Source organism: Lissotriton vulgaris, chromosome 7 (genome assembly GCF_964263255.1).
Source record: "Lissotriton vulgaris chromosome 7, aLisVul1.2, whole genome shotgun sequence".
NCBI lineage: Eukaryota > Metazoa > Chordata > Amphibia > Caudata > Salamandridae > Lissotriton > Lissotriton vulgaris.
Genome location: NC_141695.1, coordinates 1,476,125,163 through 1,476,149,801, shown reverse-complemented (window position 1 = coordinate 1,476,149,801; position 24,639 = coordinate 1,476,125,163). Strand labels below are relative to the sequence as shown.

The 24,639-nt window shown below is 49.4% G+C and overlaps 1 protein-coding gene across 2 annotated transcripts in view; it reads right to left on the bottom strand.

Annotated features, from left to right (window-relative positions):
- Positions 1 to 24,639, bottom strand: part of PLCG1 (phospholipase C gamma 1) — a 578,648-nt gene that overhangs the window by 41,038 nt on the left and 512,971 nt on the right. For both annotated transcript variants that reach the window (XM_086932272.1, XM_086932273.1), the window contains exon 30: positions 8,383 to 8,471. In XM_086932272.1, the coding sequence (XP_086788398.1) occupies positions 8,383 to 8,471 (89 nt within the window). The remainder of the gene's footprint in view (positions 1 to 8,382; positions 8,472 to 24,639) is intronic.

Below are 24,639 nucleotides of genomic sequence, written 5' to 3'. Positions count from 1 at the left end.
TCCGGGACCCCCATTGAGCCATCATTTAAATAAGAGGACCCCCACTGAGTCATGATTGGAATTAGGGAACCCCCACTGAGTCATTACTGGAATCCGGGGACCCAGGCCTAATCAATCTTGAACATTTTAACTGCAAAACAATGCACAGAAATACAGATAAATGCAATCCTCAAACAAATACACAAATGATGTAATATTTTATTTAATTAAAAAACAAATGCCCCCCCACAAAATAAATTCGAACTTTTAGTGAGAAGTTTAGAGCTTTTCTAAATGCAATCAAGGCCACCCACTGTCCGTACTATATTTTGTAGGATGCACTTGCATTGCTCCCATAAATCAATCCAAGAAGCAAAGTTAATTTTTAGTCTCCAATTTCAAATGCTTTCACATTTACAGAATGTTTAAAATTGGCAATTTTACATTTTGCTCCTTTATTTATATAGGCTCTATTAATCTATTAATGGCATTACATTTTCTAAGCAATGATGGACTCCCTGGGTAGGAGTCGTGGACCCCCATAGGACCCTGGACCACAGGATAAGAAACACTGAAGTAGATCAGAAGTTTGTAAATCCCTCTGCTCTTGGTGATTTAGGAAAAGAATCTTGTGACCAAATCAAAGAACTGCAACAATGTGAAGTGAGGCGAAATTTTCAAATCAGTTTCTGCCTGCAGCTATTCAATAGCTATAAGAGGTCACTTGCAATGATAATTACGTGCAGTTGATGTGTAGTTGATGGGGTGATCCATTTTATTTAGAAAGTAATATTTACACAAAATAAACTTCTGCAGAGATTAGCGCTTTTCGGCCTTACGTGCTGGCCAAGAACCCTCCACACTGTAATATTTCCCTGTTAGAAATGGGATTTCTGGCTAGCTGAGACTTGCGTCAAAGCGAGTCAGAAACCCCCACTTTAGTCAGGATAAGGGAGTTACACTTCTAAAATAACCCCTGCTCACCCCCTGGGTAGCTTGGCATGAGCAGCCAGGCTTATCTTAGAGGCAGTGTGTAAAGAATTTGCAAATAACCAACAGTAAAACCGTGTACGCACTACAAAAGAACACCACACCAGTTAAGAAAAATATCCAATTTTTATATACTTAAGACAAGACCAAATACGATAAAAATCCACAATACTATACTTCAAAATCTTTACTTACCAAAATATGCTTTAAAAAATAGTTCCTTGAGGTGGATAGCTCCGTCCGGGGCTATCACGGCGTCGTGAACAATAAATCAACAGTTCTGGCTGGTCGGGGGCCAGCAACGGTGTCGGGAAGACCCGCAAATAGTACCTGTGAGACATGCAGGGCGTTGAGACCCTTGAAGTCACTCGCTTTGCAGGTCGAGCTCCTCTCTGATGGAATGAGGAGCGCTGGCAGGCGTTGGGTGCTGCGATGCGGAGTGCAGCGTGCGGTGTCCCCAGGTCGCAGTGCAAGCAACGGCTCGGTGACAGCGTCAGATGGCGTTGTCGGTGAGACCAGGGTCGAGTGCGAGATGAAGGCTGTGTTCGCCACATGCTAGCAGGTCACGGTGCCAGCAGCAGCATCGTCGTTGCTGAAGGGCTGTCGTCGGCTGACGAACTTGAGTAGATGGCACCGGCATCGGTAGGCCAAGGCTGCGAGATGAGGGTGATTCGTTGTGTAACTTACGAGCGGTGCACTCAAACCACGGGGCAAGCAGCAGCGTCGATTTCGCCCTGGAGCAGCGATGCCAGGGAGGCCAAGGCATCCTCATGAAGCAGGCGGGGCCCGTAGGTCACGGTGCGAGCAGAGGCTCGGTGGCGGCGTCAACAGGTGTCATCGGTGAGAGTAAGGTCGCAGTGCAGCGGTGCCATCTGCGGTGCCAAAGCTTCGGCGTGAAGCGAGGCGGTGCAGAGTGCGGTGCCCACAGGTCGCGGTGCGAGCAGCGGCATTAAAAGGCGTCATCGGTGAGACCAAGGTCGCGGTGCGGAGTTGCAGAGGTGCTTTCTGCGGTGCCAAAGCTTCGGCATGAAGTGAGACGGTGCGGAGTGTGGTGCCCACAGGTCGCCGTGAGCGTAGCGGCTCGTTGGCGACATCAACAGGAGTCTTCAGTGATACCAAGGTTGCGGTGCGGCATTGCGGCGGTGCTCTCTGAGGTGTCAAAGTTTCGGCATGAAGTGACGTGGTGCGGTGCCCACAGGTCGTGGTGCAAGCAGCGGCTCGGTGGCAGCGTCAACAGGCGTCGGCGGTGAGACCAAGGTTGCGGTGCGGCAGTGCCCTCTGCGGTGTCATCAGGACACGGAGTCTGCAGCGGCGCCGTAGATGTCGTTGAGTTGCTTTTCCTCTGTTTGCAGCACAAAACACACAGTCCCCAGTGCTGCGGGCAGAAGAGCTTGAAGTCTTTGTTGTTCCAGAGACTTCGTGAACAGGGGGCAAGCTGTACCTCAAGCCCTTGAAGAGACTCACAAATTGGGTTGCAGAAAGTCCAGTCCAGGCCTTTCACTGCCCAGGACAGAAGCAACCACTGCAGGTCAGCCCAGCAAAGCAGTCGTTCCTTTTCGCAGCTTGTCTGGCTCTTCTTCTTGGCAGTCTTCTTGTTCCAGATGAGTTCTAAAATTCAGGGCTCTGGGACTCAGGATTTATGTTCAAAAATCCTTTGATCTCGTAGGCAGAGAGGGCCTGTGCCCAGCCAGAACCAGTTCTGCCTTCTCTTGTGTGATTTCCTGGCAGGAGGTGGAGACGGCATTGTCAGATGCAGACTAGGCCCTTTGAGTTGCAAGGAAATCCCCTCCCCCCTTTCCCCATCGCAGCCTAGGTCTATTCAGTTCTTTCCTGACCTACCTAGATATCTGGAACCCCTCCGGCCCCCCAGCCTTCTGTCATCCAAAACCTAGACAGGCAATCCACATTCCAGCAGAGGCACACGGTATGACTGAGCAAGAAAATACCCACTTTCTAAAAGTGGTATTTTCAAACCCAGAATGTAAAAATCACCTTTACTAAAAGATGCATCTTTAGATTCTGAGGTCAGGCATACTACATTTTATTTTCTTACTGAATTCCCTGGGCCAGTTATGTTTATAAGATGTTATAAACAAACCTCCCATTCTATCCTATGGGAAACTGGTAGCCTTGCAATAGTGAAAAACGAAATTGGCTGTAATTCACTATTAGGACATGCCACATACACCAGGGCATGTCCTACCTTTCACATACATTGCACCCTGCCCACTGGGGTACCCTTGGGCCTACCTGAGGGGTGTCGGACATGTAAGAAAAGGGAAGGTTAGGAACCGGCCAGTGTGTGCACTGGCCTAGTCGACATGGCAGTTACAAACTGTGCCTAGACTCTGCACTGGCAGGTCTGAGTTACCATTTTTAGGGCTAATCACGGGGGTGGCACAACCCCTGCTGAAGGCCCCCGGGTAGCATTTGATTCACCGGCCCTGGCAAACACAGTGCACTTTACTAGGGGCTAACAGGTAAATCAAATATCCAAACATGGAAACATCAATCCATAACACAATTTACACAGAGAGCATATGCACTTTAGCACTGATTAGCAGTGGTAAAGTTCCCAGAGTCCTAAAACCAACACAAACAGGTCAGGGAAAAATAGGAGGCAAAAGCATAAAGTTTGGGGATAACCCTGAAAAAAGGTCCATTTCCAGCATTCCCACTGACTGCAGTGATGCTCATTTTTACTAACAGAAGATTGAAAAGTGTGCCCAAGTACACTTGACATATGGCTTACGAAGCAACGCCTTAATAGGTGTAGGTCTGGATGAAATCACTGTAACTGCGACTTAACAGGGCATGGACACGTACAGAGAGAAATGAGAAAAATAAGCAGAAAATAAAAAACACATGCACACAAATTAATGAACGAATGTCTGCAAACCGCTTTAAAAAAATATTTACTATGTCCTACTCAAACCCGAGACTTGTTATGTGTAGAAATGATGTAAATCCTGTTCAACACATGCTGAAACTAAATTTGCAGATGTGTGCTGCAGAAGTTATGCATTTCACAGGACTGTATGATATGAACTGAGACCCCTCAAGATGCTGTGCACTAAGTAAGTAATATCTCATCATATAGCATAGCATGACAAATCAATTGTGTGTAGCCGGCCCTCAGATTCATTCATATAAACGACATACATGCACACTCCAAGATCTGTGTTACAGTCACATCTTGCAGACTGTTAAGGCGCAGACCCGCAATATAACCTGCACATTGCTGGTGAGTGTTACTTCCATTTCTTGCAGGCCTCCAGACCATTGCTGAAGTCTTCAAATTTCTTCTGTTCAACATCGCACTGGTGATATAATGATGAGTTTGGGGTCCTGAGCCAATGCAAAGACCTCTCACATAGGTGAACTGAAAGTATCATCACAACAGAGGCTACTCAGAATGTAACATTTACTAGTGAATCTTGGTGGAATGTCACAGCATTTCCCTTCACTTAAATTACTCATGCAGAGAGTGTGAGTTGGAGCCATGCACATCGGTGAGCGCTCTACCCCCCCACCCCCCCAAAACGCAAACCATCAGTATCTTGGAGCTACAAGTGGGAAGGGGTAAGTCAGTATGGTAAAAAAAATATGTTTATGTTTGTTTTATGACTTTACTTGTGAGGAATTTTAATTTTTAAACCACATATTTTTACTTGTGCTTACCTCCTTTATCCCCTAGCCCCGGTCCGACACGGCTGAGTGCCGATTGTTCGGAGGGCTTCCGGGGAGCTCAGCCTCACTTCCTGCTGGGTCGGCGCTCTAGCCACTGCGCACCCAGATCTATTTAATTCCTTGCCTATGCGCACGTGCAGCAGACATGATCAGTTTCCAGTGGCAGAGGGTGGACGCTAGTTGCTCGTGCAGCTGTTTATGTTTGTTTTATGACTTTACTTGTGAGGAATTGTAATTTTTAAATCAAATCTTTTTACTTGTGCTTACCTCCTTTATCCTCTAGCCCCGGTCCGACGCGGCTGAGTGCCGACTGTTCGGAGGGCTTCCGGGGAGCTCAGCCTCACTTCCTGCTGGGTCGGCGCTCTAGCCACTGCGCACCCAGATCTATTTAATTCCTTGCCTATGCGCACGCGCAGCGGACATGATCAGTTTCCAGTGGCAGAAGGTGGACGCTAGTTGCTCGTGCAGCTGTTTACGTTTGTTTTATGACTTTACTTGTGAGGAATTGTAATTTTTAAATCACATCTTTTGACTTGTGCTTACCTCCTTTATCCCCTAGCCCCGGTTCGACGCGGCTGAGTGCCGATTGTCCGGAGGGCTTCCGGGGAGCTCAGCCTCACTTGCTGCTGGGTCAGCGCTCTAGCCTCTGCGCACCCAGATCTATTTAATTCCTAGTCTATGCGCTCGCGCAGCGGGCGCGCCAAAGGCAATCCCATCTGCGCCCGTCCGCGGCTGGCCGGGGCTAGGGGCCAGGCACCATGCCCATTTTTTTGCGTATTCCTCCCAAGAACTAGTTGCACTTCGGGGCAACTGGGTTATTCCGGGCCATACTCTCTTACGCATTAAAGGAACTGGTATCCTTTACCCCAGCCCCATCGCGTCTCTCCTACTTCCGATAGGTCAGCCAGCACATCCCCTGTCCTATGCTACGGCATCTGTTCCTTCCCAGCCACCCCTGGCCCAGTCCGCCCCCACGACCGTGTCAGCCTTTCGCCTCAATACTCGCTCTTTAGTCAAGTATCAGCTTGAACTTTTTACATTTTTGGATACTGTTAAGCCCTACATGCTGTTTCTCACTGAAACATGGCTTTCCTCTGATTCTTCACCAGACATACTAGCGGCAATCCCCAACCCTTATTATATTCTACATTCAGACCGTCCAGTTGGGAAAGCCGGAGGTGGAGTCGCAATAATTATTCATTCAAACTTTCAGTTTCTGCCTATGCCCCTTCCCACTACTGCAGCGGTCGATTTCCTCATTGTTCGTTCCACCTCCACCACTGCCCCTTTAACTTGTGTGCTTTTTTTTACCGCCCACCGCAGTCCATGCCCCTTTTTTCACAGGCAGTCAAGGAACTGTTGCCTACGCTTGTTTTAAACAATTCTCGCTTACTGGTGCTGGGCGATTTCAACTTCTGGCCCTCCGACCCACGGGAGGATCCCCACTCACTGATCTGCTCTGCAACTTGAATTTTTCCCAGCACTTACATTACCCAACCCATATTCATGGTCACTTTCGCCCTATTTCCTTGCTTCCCTTTCTGGGGAAAATCTTGGAGAGCCATGTTACAGCTTGCCTCAGCTCCTTTATCGAGAATACTCACTTTCTAGACCCCCAACAAGCGGGCTTTCGCCCCCCGCACTGCACAGAGTCTGTCATTCTCTCTGTGCTGCATGAACTCAGATGCGGAGCCGACGCCAACTCTCCTCAGGCCTTGGTCCTCCTGGATCTTTCGGCCACCTTTGACACGGTTGATCATACCATCTTGATCGACCGTGTCAAAGGCGCTGGCCTCCGGGGATCCTCCCTGGCTTGGATCTCCTCATTTTTGGAGAACAGTTATCAGGCCGTCCAGTTGGCCGACTTTTCTGCTGCCGCCTGCCCCATCACCTGTGGTGTACCCCAAGGTTCTTCTTTTTTTCTCCCCTCCTTTTCAATTTGTATATTTTCCCTCTCATCTTTGCCCTCCAAAAATTGGATGTCACAGTATTTAACTACGCTGATGACCTCCAACTCATTTTCAATATCTCCTCTTCTCCTTCTTCTGTCTCTAATTTTCAATCAGTTACTGGACGAATTCTGGATGAATTCTAACCACCTTAAGCTCAATCCCGATAAGACTGAGCTTGTACTTACTGGTGGTGTCTCCAGTCCATGGTCCCCTCATTCTGGCCCCTTTCTCTTGGTCCCCCTCCCTCTCCCTCAGTCTCTGTCAAAAGTCTTGGTATTAGAGTTAGCAGTGACCTTTCCATGCACTACCAAGTCAGTGCGGTGGTCTCATCTTGTTTTCTTAACCTGCGCATCATGCGTAAAATTTCCAGTTTTTTTTTCTAATGAGTGCACTTAAACTAATCTTGCTAGCCATGGTTATATCACGTCTGGATTACGGAAATGCTCTGTAAGTCGGAATTCCGGCGTACGAGCTTCACCGTCTCCAGCTAATCCAGAACCAGGCTGCTAGGCTGGTTTATAAATTTCCCAAACACTACCCCGTCACCCCGCTTTTAAAAGCCTTACACTGCTTACCACTCACTGAACGTTCCTTTTTCAAACTCGGCTGTCTGATTTTCAAGGCTTTAGCTTGCACAGCTCCTGCTTTTGTAGGCGCCAAACTCAAGCCCTATGTCCCCACCCGTGACCTTCGGTCTGCCTCTAAACACCTCTTGTGCATCCCCCGTTGCAGAAGGAAGAAACATGGCGGCATGAGTTTCTCCTTCTTGGCCCACTCTTTTTGGAATTCTCTACCCCTCAGCATTAGGACCACAGTTTTTGACATGGACTTCCGTAGGGCTCTGAAGACCTGGCTTTTCTTGCAAGGTTTTGCCGAGTAGGCTACTCTCTACTTTCCATTCACCTCCGTCCTCAGCGCCAAGAAACCACTTGGTCTACGAGCGCTTTATAAGTCTTTTAACTTTAACTTTTGTGGTAACACCCGAGTCACAAGTGACTAAACACATCTTTTGATATACTAACAACAGTGAGAGTTTCTGTCGTTCTACTGGTTTCATAGATTCTTGCAACATTTTCTTTTTGTTATTAATGCAATTTATTAATAACAAAAGGTAGAATCAAGGACTATGTGAAAAAAGAGCCTCTTTTGACATGGTTAGCCCCCACTTTTTGCTTGGACATTAATGTGGTTTCGATTGTAGTGCACAGGGTTATAGTGGGATATAGTGCATCCTGCCTTATGGCTGGTAAGGCCTGCTAGAGTTGTGATTTATGCTGCAGTGGCAGCCTGCGTGGCCTAGGTGGGGGGTCCCTAGGGGACCCTCTTCAGTCCCAATTCCCTTGGTATACAGGTAAATTTTTTATTAGGGACTAACAGGTGGTCTGAAGGCCCAATTGTGGAATAGTTTTTAGGGAAGAAGCACTGACACAGGGATCCTGGTTGGCAGGGACCCAGTGCACTACAATCAAAACCGGAGTCTGAGCTAGGTTCTTAGCGCTACAATACTCCTTTGGGTTAAACACTTAAACCATCTAACAGGAATAGTATGTATTGAATGTCATACCTCGTAGGTAAACAGCTGTTAGTAGCAAAATAAGTACATAAAATTGTAGTCAGTATGGAACGGAATCCTTTGTTGTGCCTGCTTTTACTTCCCAGATCTATATTCTAGCACATACAACGACATACCAGCCAAACTGCCTGCCGCCTACCGCCAGCCAATTTCCTCCAACCATAGGCATTCAGAGTAGATCTGAAAAAAGTAATTTACCTTAGCAGGGAAAATATCCAACTTAACAAGCAACGTGGCCAGCTCCAGATCCTCACTGAAGTTATTCTTCAAAGGCACTGCTCTGTATCCTTAAATAAAACAAACCATCAAGAACCAGTTACAAGACTGTAAGAGAGTCAAACGATCAGCACACTCCCAAACTGCCATATAATCACAATGAGGCAACTAAATTGTAAAGGGGTCCTGGTACCAGCTTGTTAGAGACTGTGGCGCGCTCTGGTACCCAAGCAAGAGTGCGGCTCGTGCATCAGCTGTAACAAAAAGCTGGGATTTCATGTACTGTCAATGCATCTTATTCATACTACACGCTGCATCGTGGATAGCAATGCAGCAAATCAAACCCATTAGCACTTATGTTTGTGAAAAGCCATACATTAAATTTTCAAGGAAGTGATGGAGGTGAACATAGTTATTTACATAGTTATTACATATTTATTTACAAAGTCTCAAACTGTTTCTTAACTGCTAGTGTTCTTCTTCCTTTGAAACTGGTTATCTCATTTGTGCAGTCATACTATTTAAACTTATATTTAGTTCAGAAAAAACCTCTCTAACTCAAAGTGGAGGGATAAAATGCTTCCATCTGTGAACTTCAAGCATGGCCAAATTGAACCCGTGCTCTGTTGCACGTTTATTTGGGTGGGTATCCTTACAAAATAAAAACAAAAAACAAGGCCTCGGTTAGTGTAGAATATTTGACACAGAACACAAACTCCCTCCTCTCAAAAGGCGGCCACTACGAAATGTAAACAAATGCTTTTAGTGTGGTCTAACAGTGGCACATTCAAGAACAGACCAGCATTGTTTTAAGTCACACTTTGGAAACAATTTCTGATGGGTTAAAGCAAACATTGGCAGCAGTTGGGCAAAAGAGTCCCGAAATAAAGTAGCCCCCAGCTTAAAAGCAGTGTGGAGGGATTTATTATAAGCATCTTTTGGAAGTGCAACCTACATACACTGCTTCCCTCGCTGCATTTGGCAAATCTGTCTACAAGTTCCTTCTTGAGCAAATAGAGAAGCCCTATTCTCCCTCAAGTCACATGCAGAACCAGAATGATGCCAAAAGAAGGTACCTCATCTGGGCAACATGTGTTCATGGTTTCATTTTCCTAGCCCTTGTAGGACGCTGGGTACTTTTTGCAGTTACCTCCTCCCCACCCCCCACCACTCATGTTTTGCCTGTTATTTGATTCACCTTTGACTGAAGTGTACTGGGTTCCTGCTAACCAGGTCCCAGTATCAGTGTTTACCCTACAAATGTACAATTGTTGACCCAATTGGCAAAACCTTTAGCAACCACTACAAGTCCTTAGTAAATGGTACCCTGGTACCTAGGGCCTGAGGTATGAAAGAGGGCACCTTAGAGCTACTGCACGAATTGTGAATGAGGTAGATTCTGAGTCTTATGACCTCATGAAGGACACCCCGATTGAGGGCTTTGGACTCACCACAGAGTAATACAGGGTCAGGGTTCAGGGAGACTCAGAAAACCCCAAGTCAGTCCTGGGTTGATTTTGTGGACTTTTCAGGGAAAACAGTAGGTGACTGATTAAAAGGTAACAATGTGCATGAGTATGATGGCTTTATCATTTAATTATGAAACAGCATCTGTTATGCAATTATCAAGATAAATTACATCAATACCTAGGGGACATGGGGCCAGTCTCTACCTAAGAGTTGGGGAAGAAGGCTGACCCTTTTGTAAAAACAAGAGTGTCCAAAACCAGTCATGGAGGGCGTGACCAGAAGAAAGGAGAGAAAAAGTGGACCACTCTAAAGAAAAATAAAAGGAGTACTCTGTAGGCCCCAAAAACCTGTCAAGGAGGGTGGGCCCTGAGACACCTCACAACACAAAGGTGGGCTCCAGGATAAGACTGGGGCTTTAAGAAGGCTTTGTCCATAAACTCTAAACAGACAGTTAAGAGAGCCAAGGTCCCTTCATGTCCTAAAAACAAACCCACTAGTGTACCTTCAGGGGTTGCTAGTGTAGCTTTTGAGAATGATTCCTCAGATGAAGAGGTCTTCCTAGTCTTTAACTGGAAAGTGGGACCCAAAGGTGAGTTGGAGATATCAGAGAGAAGCAAACACTTCCACCACCTACTGGTGAATGGAATCCCAGCCACTGCCCTGGGAGATACCTGTGCCGGTCACACTGTTGTGCATGACAGGTTGGTACTCTCAAACCAGTATATCATGGGTGAGACTAGGAGTGTAAAGGCTATCCATGGGAAGGTTACTGTTTGGCATGTGGCTTTAGTACCCCTAGATATAGTTGGGTCCCTTAGCTGTAGAGGTGTGGTAGTCAGGACATACCTTTCCCAGGTCTGTTCCCTTGGAAACGACCACCCAGAGGTTGGTCTGAGCCCAAAAAAGTACTGGTACGAGGCCAGTCCTCATTAAAGGATTCGGGGGTGGGGGGTGGGGGGGCTGAACCTGCAGTTAGTTCAAGTAAGCCCCAAATGAAAAGGAAAAAGATAAAGTGTAGGAAAGATGGGCAACGTGTAGCCAAAGTTTCAGTGTGCCAAGGAGATCCTACACCAGCACAGTAGAACTCCAAAGTTGGCACTGGTGTAGCCTTGCCTGACCCGCAATAACTCCTGACTAGCCAGGCAGCTGTTAAGCCCGAGTTGGTGGCTCCTCAGCTAACAGAAAAGAGAGTGGAAGAAGGGGGTTTACTACAGGATGTAGTAACCACCCCACTTTAAAGCAGCAGCCAGCCAACCTGAACATGAAGAAGCCTGTATGCTAGTACCTTCGCCTGCCAGTGAAGAGCTAAAGGTGTGGTTCTGGGCACTGACAGCTGTCAGCGGCCTCTGCTGGGTGTTGGCCTTTATGGCTGCACTGTTCTTGGAATGGTGGTCTGACCCCATGTCAAATAGTAAGCTAGCCACCCTGACTCTGTTGCTTATGGTGGGGTTTGTCAAGTTGTGGGTAACCTTCATGGGTAAGCTGGGAGTTACCCTGGCTAAGTTAGGGTTCGCAGAGGTAGACACCTCTGGTTCCAAACCAAATAGAATAGGCAAGGAAATTAAAGGGGCAGACAAAGGGCATTTTAAATAGGATCCCAACATTGTTGAGACTGGTCAGCTCCCCAAAGGACACACCTAGACAGGAGTATGTAGGGCAGAGTAGTCCCTGCAACAATCCAACCTGCTTCCTTACTCTTCCTCATCTGACAGCCTAGAAAGACTAGGTCCCTAAGAGGTGCAGCATATCCTGTGCCATTCTAAGATTCCCAGCACCAAAATTATACAGACTGCCGCTGCAGGCTGCGTCAAAGGTGCTTTAAAAAGAGAAAACACAACATGGCACACACTTGTGTGCCATGTCTCCTAACACTGCATCTAATATTTGAAAGTCACCTCTACAGCAGGCATTACAGCCCTAAGGCAGGGTACACTATATTACATGTGGGGACATATCTGTATTAGCAGATATGCCCCTTTCTGGCTATTTCAATTACTGAAAGTGGAAGTGAACAGGGAAGGTATGTACTGGGCACTGGCCAAAATGAGTTTACCAGCTACAAAATAGCTTCATCGAAACCTATGGCGTTTTCTATCAAACACTTCTTATTAATAAACCCACACTGATTCCAGTGTTGAATTTATTAGTACATGTACCCACAGGAACCTTAGAGGTACCTCCTGAAACCTAAAGTCAAAAACAGGGGGACGCTTCCTAGGGAGGTGTGCAGAGTGTCACTCGCTACGTTGAAAGGAGAAGAGAAGAGAAGTGAGTAGCCTAGGTCTAGGACTCTCTAGTGACGAGGAAGAGCAAGTCTTGTTCCTTGTTGCTCTCACACGCCCCAAAGGATGTCATGCAGTTGCTCCTCGTCGGGCCAGCGCTGCAATGCCCTATGGTTTCCCCCGAAGGGTCATTTTGTCAGAAATCTTCTGCAAACTGCTGTTTGGTGCATGTGGGTTTGGAGGGGAATAGTGAAAAGGTGCGTGCAGTGATCTAAAAGAAATGCGTTACTTACCTGTAACTGCAGTTATCTAGTATTGGTGTCTTCATAGATTCACATGCCTGAATCATTCCCCGTTGTCGGGGTGGGAGTCCCCGGTACATAAATGAGTAATGTCCTATAGACATATAGAGAATAATAGGCCTAAAGGCCTCACCTTAGTAACATATCCATGTCCTTTAGTAAAAAAGTCAGCTGTCACCTCCCTCTAGAACCTTCCTGGCAGGAGCCTCAGTCCCTCAGATTTTCGTACGCACCAAGCTAAGTAGGCGTGTTACTGAGAGAATTTGGTGAGTCCTTCCAGGGGAGGCGGGAGGGTTGCATGTGAATCTATGAAAGACACCAATACTGGATAACTGCAGTTACAGGTAAGTAACGCATTTCTTATCCAGTATTATGGGTGTCTTTCATAGATTCACATGACTGAATCAGAGTAGCAAGCAATGCAGAGTGCACATTTCTGATGGTACAGTATATACAAGTCATTAGATAATAACATATTATGCGACTAGTAACAGCCAATAGACATCAATAAAAAGCATCAGTAAAGAAATGTGCATACCAGAGAAGGATGGAGGGACGAAGGAAGGCTCACCTCAGTGAAATAGATGGCGTAATACTGCTTGTCCCACCGCTCTGCATCTTTCATCAGCTCAGTGTCCAGGCAGTAATGCCTCGTGAAGGTATGCGGCGACTTCCATGTTGCCGCTCTGCAAATGTCAATGACTGGCACCCCTGCAAAGAGGGCCATAGAAGTGGACATAGCTCTCGTGGAGTGAGCTCTCACTTTAGAGCGTAGTGGCTGTCCTGCTTGTTCATGACAGAAAGCGATGGCCGCACAAATCCATCGTGAGATACTCTGCTTAGTAAGTGGGAGACCCTTCCTAGGCCTGCTGTAAGCTACGAACAGCTGGTTAGACTTTCTGAATGCTTTTGTCTTGTCGATGTAAAATTTCAAGCATCGTTTGAGATCCAAAGAATGTAACGATCTTTCAGCTGCTGTGCTTGGATTTGGAAAGAAGGAACGCAGAATCACAGGCTCATTTAGGTGGAAATCCGACGGAACCTTCGGAATAAACCTCAGATTGGTCCTCAGGATCACTCTGTCGATCTTAAACTGCAGAAAAGGATCCTGGATTGAAAACGCCTGCAGCTCACCCACCCTCCTTGCAAAGGTGAGCGAAAGTAGGAGCGCTGTTTTCCAAGAGATACATTTTAGGTCAGCTCTGTGCACTGGCTCGAATGAATGTTTCATGAGCTGGTTAAGAACTACATTCAGATGCCAGGTAGGTGTCAAAATCCTTACTGGCGGGAAAGACCTGCATAATCCCTTTAGAAATTGTTTGATCAACCTGCTCGACCAGAGGGATGGACCCGTTGAAGTTCTCTTATAATGGGATATTGCCGCCAAGTGAACTTTGATGGAGGAGTGGGCCAGGCCCGACTGTGCCAGATGTAACAGGTAAGGTAAGACTTGCTCTGGTGAGGAAGAGAAAGGGGCGAATCCCTTGATCTGCACACCAAACACAAAATCGCTTCCATTTCAGGGAATACGTTTTGGTAGTGCTATCCACCCGTGCTTTGGCAACAATGTTTCTACAGTCTTGTGGAATATTCAAATTTCGGAACTCTTAGAACTCAGGAGCCAGGCGGCTAACCTGAGAGATTTCAGATCCGAATGTTGAACTTGTCTGTCGTTCATTGTGAGCAGAGACGGGCGCTGCTTCAGGCGGATCGGCGGTCTCAGGGATAGACGGTGAAGTTCTGTAAACCAATGTTGCCTCGGCCAAGTTGGGGCTATTAGAATTAGAGTACAAGGCTCCACCTTCATCTTCCTTAGGACTCTGGGAAGCATCGGGAATGGCGAAAAGGCGTACGCAAAGACGTTGCGCCATGCGATGGAAAAATGCATTCCCTAGAGACCCTGACTGGGGATGCCAACTTGTGAAGTTTGGGCATTTGGCGTTCATCCTTGTCGCAAATAGATAGATCTGTGGCGAGCCCCTTCTAAAGAAGATTTGGTTGATAATCTTTTGATCTAGCTCCCACTCGTGTGATGATGTTTTCTGCCTGCTCAACGAGTCGGCAAGTACATTGTCTGTGCCTGGGACATATTCCGCCCGTAGGGCTACGTTGTTCGTTATTAGCCAGTTCCAGATTTTTTGCGACTCACGAGAGAGTGTCAGCGAGCGCGTCCCTCCCTGTTTGTTGAGATAGTGCATCGTCGTAGTGTTGTCTGTCCTGACGAGCACTAGGGAGTTTTTGATCATTGGCAGGAAGGACTGCAGGGCCTGGAAGACCGCTCTCAGTTCGAGCAGATTGATATGGAGTTTTTTTCTCTGCAACTGACCATTTTCCACTTATCTGCAGTTCTTGCAGAAAGGCCCCCCAACCTTCAAAGGAGGCGTCCGTCGTGATGACATGAGGAGCTGCGGGAAGCAGGAATGTCAATCCTTGAGACAGGTTCTTTGACGACATCCACCAGCGTAAAGCCTTGACCATTTGTAACGTCACCTTTATGCAGTCGTCAAATGACCCTGTTAGACCTGACAACTTTGGCGTGGTTTTCCCCCATCTTTTTGCCTCTGCCTTCTGTATTTTTGATGCTGTGCTGGATTTCGCTTTTGCTGGTTTAGATGCTTTGGACACTCTGCCACAGCTGATCAGTGCCAGAGTGTAAGTGCTCCCTATGTAAATTGTCATATTGATTGGGTATACCTGATTGGCATATTTGTATCACCATGAAGTCCCTAGTAAAGTGCACTGTCTGTGCCAGGGCTGTTGATGACAAATGCTACTAGTGGGCCTGCAGCGCGGATTGCGCTACCCACATAAGTAGCCCTAAAATAGTGTCTCAGGCCTGCCACCGCAGTGCCTGTGTGCAGTCAGTGAACTGCCATGTCCTCCTGGCCAGTGTCCCCACTGGCTGGGCCTAACCCTTCCCTTTATGTACACATAGGTCACCCCTATGGAAGGCTCAAGGTACCCCCCTGGGCATGGTGCAGTGTATAGGAAAGGTAGAGCATGTACTAGTGCAGGTAACATGCTCTGGTAGTGAGCAGTAGCCATTTTGTGTGCTAACTGCTGCAAGGTTATCTTGCTACATAGACTAACATGGGGGAGACTGGTCCCAATTGATACCAGCCTATCTTCTCATAGGAACAAGATGGGACATAAGTGATTGATATCCCTGAACTCAGAATTTAATAACACATCTTTTAGGAAAGGTTGTTTTTAAATTCTGTGTTTGAGAACAGTACTTTTAGAAAGTGGCTGTTCTCTTGTCTAACCTTTCTGTGTGCCTGGACCTGCTTGTGGATTGACTGTCTGGTTTGAGGGTGACAGGGGCTGGGGAGCCCCCAGGAGGTTGTCTGAGTCAGCCCTTGGTTGAATGACTGCATCTACAACTAGGGAAGTGGGAGGAGATAGCACCTGGGAGTGAATAGGGCTGTGCCTGCCTGCCACAATGCTGGCTCCACCTCCCGCTGAGCGACTGTCACCTCTGCCCCTCACACTGAAAGGAAGAAGGAAGCCAGGAAGCCGAAGGGCTCCAGCAACACCCAGAACTGGTTTAGACCGGGCTCAGGGCCCACTTGCACAAAGACTTCAAAGACTTTTAGGGGTATAAGAGAAGGACCCCTGACAACAGAAAATCAGATTATACAATCAAGAGGAACATCTGCTGGAAGAAGGACCGCTGAAGAACTGAAGGAAGATTGCCTTGCTGTGTGCTCTAAGGGCTGACCTGTTCTGCTGTTTAACTGAAGGTGAGGAGAAGAGGGACTTTGCTGTGTGCTGTGACCCTGCCTGCCTGACCTACAAAGACTTTGCTGTGTCTTCTAACTAAATCTCCAAGGGCCTGAGAAGAGCTGGCCTCCTGTTCTGGAACCTAGGGTTAAAAGGTTCCCAAGCATTGCCAAACTGCTGGAAAAGATTGTGTGGTGCCTTGCCCCCAGAGCGTGTTTCTGACTGCTGCCCGTGGGGGAAGATCGCTGTGCTCATCGGCACATATTCAGGGGTGACAGGAGGCTCGTGGTGCCTCCCTGCGTAGAGAATCATCCCCGATGATCTGGTGGCTTTGTAAGTGGTCCAGCCGCGACCTGTGGTCGTGAAAATCCCTTGCCGCCGTTTCACCGCCGCTGCCCGGGGCCAGAAACACCCTCCGAAGTCTGCCGTTCTTGGTGGGAGCTGCGGAGACTAAGAACGAAGCCGCCGCGCTCTCATTGGCCAAAGAGAACGAGCCCCCCTCAGTGAACGCCGCGCTAGGATTGGCCCAGCGCCGCCGCGTCATCACCGAGGCCGCGTCCTGGTTGGCTGCCGGCGTCTGCATTGTAAAGGGCTTGTCCCGGGAGCCGCACTGCCATTGGCCGACTCCCGGGTGGCTGCAGGGGCTCGTCTGAAGAGCCGCGACCTCATTGGTCCGTGCCCCGAGAACCTCGCTGGAAGACACCGGAGCCGCGTCTGAAGCGGAAGAGTGACCCGTCCTCGCCGAGGAAGCCACGAGCAACGCGAGTGTGCTACTGCCCCCGGCCTGCCGTCCCAGAATCAAAGTGCCAGGTCAGCTCCCCGCCGCTCGCTGGATTGTCGAGAGCGGGCGGAGAGCTGCCGGGACCGGCCGGGGCTTCGTGCAAGGCTTCTCTCCCGCCGAGGGTGCCCCAGTGGAGGGATACGGTGAGGTGCCCTAGTAGGGCTGGTATTGAGACCACAACCCAGCAGCCTTGTGTTTTGTTTGTGATATTTTTAAGAGACTTGAGAATGATGTATATTGAGAACTTCCTAACAATTTAAGCGCAACCATCAAGATTAAGTGCAACCTAACGAATAAGAGCAATCATCGTGTAAATGCTTATTTTTACTGCTGCAACTAGATAAAATTATATTTTTTATAGATACTCACCTGTGTGGTCTCAGTTTGTGGTGGATTTGGGGTCATTGTATGGGGAGTGCATATATTATACACATTGCCTTGGGGATAAGCCTGTCTGCTCGTGCCAAGCTACCTAGGGGGTGAGCAGGGGTTATCTACAGTGTGTATTCCTTCACCCTGACTAGAAGCAAGGGTCCCTACTTGGTCTAAGGCACTTACCTCTGCCAACTAGAGACCCCCAGATCTAACATTGTTGGACAGCGGTGTGGATTTTGAACTAATATTTGCACTTGACCTGCAGTGATTTCTTGTACATCACTAGCCTAGTTTAGCAGCAACAGATTGCACAAGATTTTTCTTTTTGGTGAAACCTAATTTTGAAAAGGCTAAGAAGCATCATGTCTCAGAAAGCAGCAAGCGAAGGAGTAGAATTGGAATTTGAAATTCAGGAGTTGCTCACATATAAAAAGGAGCAGCTAAAGCAATTCTGCAAACAGCTTGGATGCCCGGTGAAGGGCAGCGCAAACAAGGAAGAGCTACAGAAAGTTCTAAGGGCCTGGTGGGAGGCCAAACATGTTGATTCAGAAGATGTTACTGGAGAGGGAGGCACACAGGAGAATGCTTTTGGATCCAGTGATTTGCCAGTGAATATGCCAGCTTCTAGGGCTGGCAGCACCCATTCCAGGAGGGGTCTTTCTCCAGAGGAGCTGGAGGACAATCAGAGTGCTAGGGCCCATGAGATTGAGCTTTTTAAACTTAAGGCTCAAGCAGAGGAGAGAAAGTTATGCCTCGACAGTGATAAGAAGGCGGAGGAGAGAAGAAATGCTCTCGCTTTTGAGGAGAAGAAACTTCAGTTGGCGCATGAGTTGAGTCTGAGGGAGCTGGACCTGAAAGCTAAACAAATGGAGTCCAGTTCTAATGGTGGCAGCGCGCAGCCACTGCAGGCGGGTAAGGTATACATAGCCAAAGATTTGGTGCAGAATTATCAGAGGGGTGAGGACATCTATGCATGGTTTAGATCCTATGAGCTTGCCTTGAAGATGAATGAAGTGCCAGAGAAGAGTTGGGGGGCAGGTTTGTGGAAGCATTTTGAGGCCTCTGTGAGGGATGTCTTGGCAACCTTAGAAGCAGCAGGTACCTTAACCTACCCCACTATGAAGGAGGCCGTATGCCTCCGGTATGGCCTCACTCCAGAACAGTACCGCCAGAAGTTTAGGAACTTCAAGAAGCTTGAGTCTAGTACGTGGGTGGAGTGTGTGAGTATGTACACACGTGCACTGAGGGTTGGATAAAGGGCAGCAAAGTAACTGATTATGTGGGGTTGTGTCACTTGATTAGTTGGGAGCACTTGAGTAGTCTATGTGTTCCAAAGCTGCGCCAGCATCTTTTAGACAGCAAGTTAACTGATCCCAGTGAGCTTACTAAGGAGGAGGACCGCTGGACTAGCACCAGGGTCCACAAGGGAGTGGTAAGTACCCCAGCCAAGGGTGGACAGGGTCCCCAGCCGAAGAGTGGGGGGGACAAGGGTAATCAAAAGGAGTTCTCTAAAGGGCCCCAAAATAGTTCCCAGGAGAAAGAGTCCCAACCCCCCAAGCCTAAGAAGTCCTGGCCCCATAAGGGCAAACAGGACAACAGATCTCCACCTAATTGCTACGCATGTAGGGAGGTGGGGCACATTGCCCCTAAATGTCCCAACAAACCTCCAGCACCCACTGGTGCTCCAACCCAAGGGTTAGCCAGTGTAGCTTTGGGAGGGGATTTGATTTCCAGTGGGGAGGGGTTAGCAGTGATGACCCTTGTCTCTTTAGGAGACCAAGAGATGGCCCAGGAACCTTGCTGCCCCTTAACACAAAAAAATATGGGCAGAAGGTGACCATCAATGGAAAAGAGATAGAGGCTCTGAGAGACACGGGGGCCAGCGTGACATCTGTAAGGTGTCAGTGGGTGTCTAAAGAGCAGATCATTCCCAATGTACTCCGTCCTGTGGTGGCAGCTGACAGTTCAGTGCGCCTCTGCAAGTTTGCACATGTTCCATTTGAATGGGGAGGAGTCTCTGGTATTTTGGAAGTTGTTGTCAGTGATGCCTTGCCTGTAGACTGTCTATTAGGTAACGACCTGGAGAGCTCTCCATGGAAGGATGTAGAGCACAGAACTCATTTGGAAATGTTGGGCTTGCCTGCGTGGATCTTTGTGACCACACGTGCTATGGCAGCCAGTAGGGGTGAGTCTGCAGAACTGGAGCCTGGAACAATGGCCCAGGGACCTGCCAAGAGAGGAAGGGGCAGAGGGCGTGGGAAACCGGCCCCCGCCGTTCCCACGGTCCAGGAGGAAGCAGAACCTGAGGGGTATGCCCTGGGACCTACAGGGGAGCAGGTGGCCAAACTGGGGGAATTGCCTGAGCTGACCCATTGGCAGCAAGAGGGTGGTCCCTCAAGGGAGGAATTCTGCCAGGCTCGGAAGGAGTGCCCCCCTCTCATTGGTGTGCGGCAACAGGCTGCAGATCAGGCAGCAGGCCTGGGGTCCAAGGAACATTTGATTTACTGGGAGGATGATTTACTTTATAGTAAGCCTAATTTCGCTGAGCCCGGTGCAGCCCGTGTGCTGGTGGTACCCGAGCGCTTCAGGAACTTCCTACTGGGTCTGGCTCATGACGTGCCTCTCGCAGGACATCTGGGGCAAGACAAGACCTATCACATGCTTGTCACCCACTTTTACTGGCCACAGATGAAGAAGCACGTCGGTGCATTTTTTTAGTCTTGCCAAACTTGTCAGGCCAGTGGCAAGAGCGGAGGGAAGTGCGTGGCACCCCTCCAACCCTTTCCTGTGGTGAGCACCCCTTTTGAGCGGGTGGGCATCGACATCGTGGGGCCCCTGGACCCCAAGACAGCCTTAGGCAACAGGTTTATCCTGGTCTTGGTGGACCATGCCACCCGGTACCCGGAAGCAGTCCCTCTCAGGACAGTCCCAGCCCCCGTGGTGGGCCGTGCCTTAATGGGGATCTTTTCCCGTGTGGGGTTCCCCAGAGAGGTGGTCTCCGACCGGGGTACAAACTTCATCTCTAGGTACATGAAGTCTCTGTGGGAGGAGTGTGGGGTGACATACAAGTTCACCACTCCTTACCATCCTCAAGGAAATGGGTTGGTTGAAAGATTCAACCGCACCCTAAAAGGCATGATTATGGGCCTAGAAGAACCCATGAGGCGGAAGTGGGACGTCTTGTTACCATGCCGGTTTGCCTACACGGAGGTGCCTCAAAAATCCTTAGGGTTCAGTCCCTTTGAGTTGCTGTCAACAGTCCAAGCGCTTCAGGAAGCTCGCTCAAGAGAACCTGGAGGCTAGCCAGGAGGAAATGAAAAGATGGTACGACCAGAACACCTCTCTGGTTGAGTTCCACCCTGGTCAGAAAGTGTGGGTGATGGCCCCGGTGGAGCCTTGTGCTCTCCGTGACAAGTGGACCGGGCCATATGAGGTGGTTGAGCGCAAGAGCGAGGTTACCTACTTGGTTAACATGAAGACTCCCAGGCAGCCCCTGAGAGTGTTGCACGTGAACCGCCCCCACTTTGAGAGGTCTGAAGTGACTATGCTCATGGCTACAGATACTGGAGGGGAAGAGGATAGTGATCCTCTCCCTGACCTCCTGGCAACCAAGGAGCAAGACGGGTCAGTGGATGGTGTGGTCCTCTCGCCCACCCTGACCCCAGAGCAGCAGAGGGACTGTCGCCAGGTCTTGGGTCAGTTCGCCTCCCTGACCCCAGGTGTCACCAAATGGTGAGTCCACGATGTGGACACTGGAGATAGTCTGCCTGTGAAACAAAAATTTTACAGGGTGGCTGACAAGGTCAGAGCTAGCATCAAGGAAGAAGTTTTCAAGATGTTGGCGCTAGGGGTAATTGAGCCCTCCAGCAGCCCCTGGGCTAGCCCAGTGGTCTTAGTGCCTAAGAAAGCTGCTACGCCTGGTGGCCCTCCAGAACTTCGTTTCTGCATGGATTACCGTGGGTTCAATGCGGTCACCAAGACTGATGCACACCCCATCCCCAGAGCTGATGAGCTTGTGGATCAGTTGGGAGCTGCCCAGTACCTCAGCACCTTTGATTTGACTTCAAGGTACTGGCAGATTGCCTTAACTGAGGGGGCCAAGGAGAGGTCAGCATTTTCAACGCCAGAGGGGCACTTCCAGTTCCGTGTCATGCCCTTTGGGTTGAAAAATGCCCTTGCCACATTCCAAAGACTGGTTAATCAGGTATTAGCAGGGCTGTAGCAATTCAGTGCTGCATACCTGGATGACATTGCTGTGTTCAGCTCCACTTGGGAGGAACACCTGCAACACCTCTGAAGTGTTGAAGGCCCTGCAGAAGGCAGGCCTCACTATCAAGGCCAGTAAGTGCCAGATAGGGCAGGGATCAGTGGTGCACTTGGGACACCAGGTGGGGAGCGGCCAGGTGGCGCCCCTACAGGCAAAGATTGATACCATTCTAGCTTGGGAACCCCCCAAGACCCAGACTGAGGTGAGAGCCTTTCTAGGTCTCACCGGGTAATACAGACGGGTTGTCAAAGGATATGGCACCATTGTGGCCCTTTTGACAGAACTGACATCTAGAAATCAGCCCAGGAAAGTGAATTGGACCGAGGTCTGTCAAACTGCTTTAGATGCCCTCAAAACTGCCATGTGCACAGCACCGGTGCTTAAGGTACCTGACTTTTCCAGTGAGTTCATTGTGCAAACAGACGCTTCAGAGCAAGGCGTGGGAGCAGTACTCTCACAAATCAACGACAAGGGCGGAGACCAACCTGTAACTTTCATTAGTAGGAGGCTACTCCCCAGGGAACAGAGATGGAGTGCAATTGAAAAGGAAGCTTTTGCTGTGGTCTGGGCTCTGAAGAAGCTGAGGCCCTACCTGTTTGGGACTCACTTCCGTGTTCAGACCGACCACAGGCCCCTCAGATGGTTAATGCAGATGAGGGGTGAGAACTCGGAATTGTTGAGGTGGTCCATCTCCCTACAGGGAATGGACTTTACGGTGGAGCATCGCCCTGGTACAGAACACGCCAACGCTGATGGTCTGGCCAGATTCATCAGCCTTAGTGAAGAGGACTCCCAAGAGGTTGGGTAGTTCTCCCCACTTTCAGCTGGAGGGGACACGTGTTAGACCTGACACCTTTGACGCGGTTTTCCCCCATCTTTTTGCCTCTGCCTCCTGTATTTTTGATGCTGTGCAGGATTTCGTTTTTGCTGGTTTAGATGCTTTGGATACTCTGCCACTGCTGATCAGTGCCAGAGTGTAAGAGCTCCCTATGTAAATTGTCATATTGATTGGGTATACCTGATTGGCATATTTGTATCACCATGAAGTCCCTAGTAAAGTGCACTGTGTGTGCCAGGGCTGGTGATGACAAATGCTACTAGTGGGCCTGCAGCGATGATTGCGCCACCCACATAAGTAGCCCTAAAATTGTGTCTCAGGCCTGCCACCGCAGGGCCTGTGTGCAGTCAGTGAACTGCCACGTTCTCCTGGCCAGTGTCCCCACTAGCTGGGCCTAACCCTTCCCTTTATGTACACATTGGTCACCCCTATGGAAGACTCAAGGTACCCCCCTGGGCAGGGTGCAGTGTATAGGAAAGGTAGAGCATGTACTAGTGCAGGTAACATGTTCTGGTAGTGAGCAGCAGCCATTTTGTGTGCTCACTGCTGCAAGGTTATCTTGCTCCATAGACTAACATGGGGGAGACTGGTCCCAATGGATACCAGCCTATCTTCTCATAGGAACAAGATGGGACATAAGTGATTGATATACCTGAACTCAGAATTTAATAACACATCTTTTAGGAAAGGTTGTTTTTAAATTCTGTGTTTGAGAACAGTACTTTTAGAAATTGGCTGTTCTCTTGTCTAACCTTTCTGTGTGCCTGGACCTACTTGTGGATTGACGGTCTGGTTTGAGGGTGACAGGGGCTAGGGAGCCCCCAGGAGGTTGTCTGAGTCAGCCCTTGGTTGAATGACTGCATCTGCAACTAGGGAATTGGGAGGAGATAGCACCTGGGAGTGAATAGGGCTGTGCCTGCCTGCCACAATGCTGGATCCACCTCCCGCTGGGCGACTGTCACCTCTGCCCCTCACACTGAAAGGAAGAAGGAAGCCAGGAAGCCCAAGGGCTCCAGCAACACCCAGAACTGGTTTAGAACGGGCTCAGGGCCCACTTGCACAAAGACTTCAAAGACTTTTAGGGGTATAAGAGAAGGGCCCCTGACAACAGAAAATCAGATTCTACAATAAAGAGGAACTTCTGCTGGAAGAAGGACCGCTGAAGAACTAAAGGAAGATTGCCTTGCTGTGTGCTAAGGACTGACCTGTTCTGCTGTTCAACTGAAGCTGAGGAGAAGAGGGACTTTGCTGTGTGCTGTGACCCTGCCTGCTTGACCTACAAAGACTTTGCTCTGTCTTCTAACTGAATCTCCAAGGGCCTGAGAAGAGCTGGCCTCCTGTTCTGGAACCCAGGGTTAAAAGGTTCCCAAGCATTGCCAAACTGCTGGAAAAGATTGTGTGGTGCCTTGCCCCCAGCGCGTGTTTCTGACTGCTGGCAGTGGGGGAAGATCGCTGTGCTCTTCGGCACATATTCAGGGGTGACAGGAGGCTTGTGGTGCCTCCCTGCGTAGAGAATCATCCCAGACGATCTGGTGGCTTTATAAGCGGTCCAGCCGCGATCTGTGGTTGTGAAAATCCCTTGCCGCCGTTTCACTGCCGCTGCCCGGGGCCAGAAACACCCTCCGAAGTCTGCCGTTCTTGGTGGGAGCTGCGGAGACGAAGAACGAAGCCGCCCCGCTCTCATTGGCCAAAGAGAACAAGCCCCCTCAGTGAATGCCGCGCTAGGATTGGCCCAGCGCCGCCGCGTCATCACCGAGGCCGCGTCCCGATTGGCTGCCGGCGTCTGCATTGAAAAGGGCTTGTCCCGGGAGCCGCACTGCCATTGGCTGACTCCCGGGTGGCTGCAGGGGCTCGTCTGAAGAGCCGCAACCTCATTGGTCTGTGCCCCTAGAACCTCACTGGAAGACACCGGAGCCGCGTCTGAAGCGGAAGAGTGACCCGTCCTCGCCGAGGGAGCCACGAGCAACGCAAGTGTGCTACTGCCCCCGGCCTGCCGTCCCAGAATCAAAGTGCCAGGTCAGCTCCCCGCCGCTCGCTGGATTGTCGAGAGCGGGCGGAGAGCTGCCGGGACCGGCCGGGGCTTCGTGCAAAGCTTCTCTTCCGCCGAGGGTGCCCCAGTGGAGGGATACGGTGAGGCGCCCTAGTAGGGCTGGCGCAGAGTAGCGAAGGACTGGTATTAAGCCCACAACCCAGCAGCTTTGTGTTTTGTTTGTGATATTTTTAAGAGACGAGACTGATGTATATTGAGAACTTCCTAACAA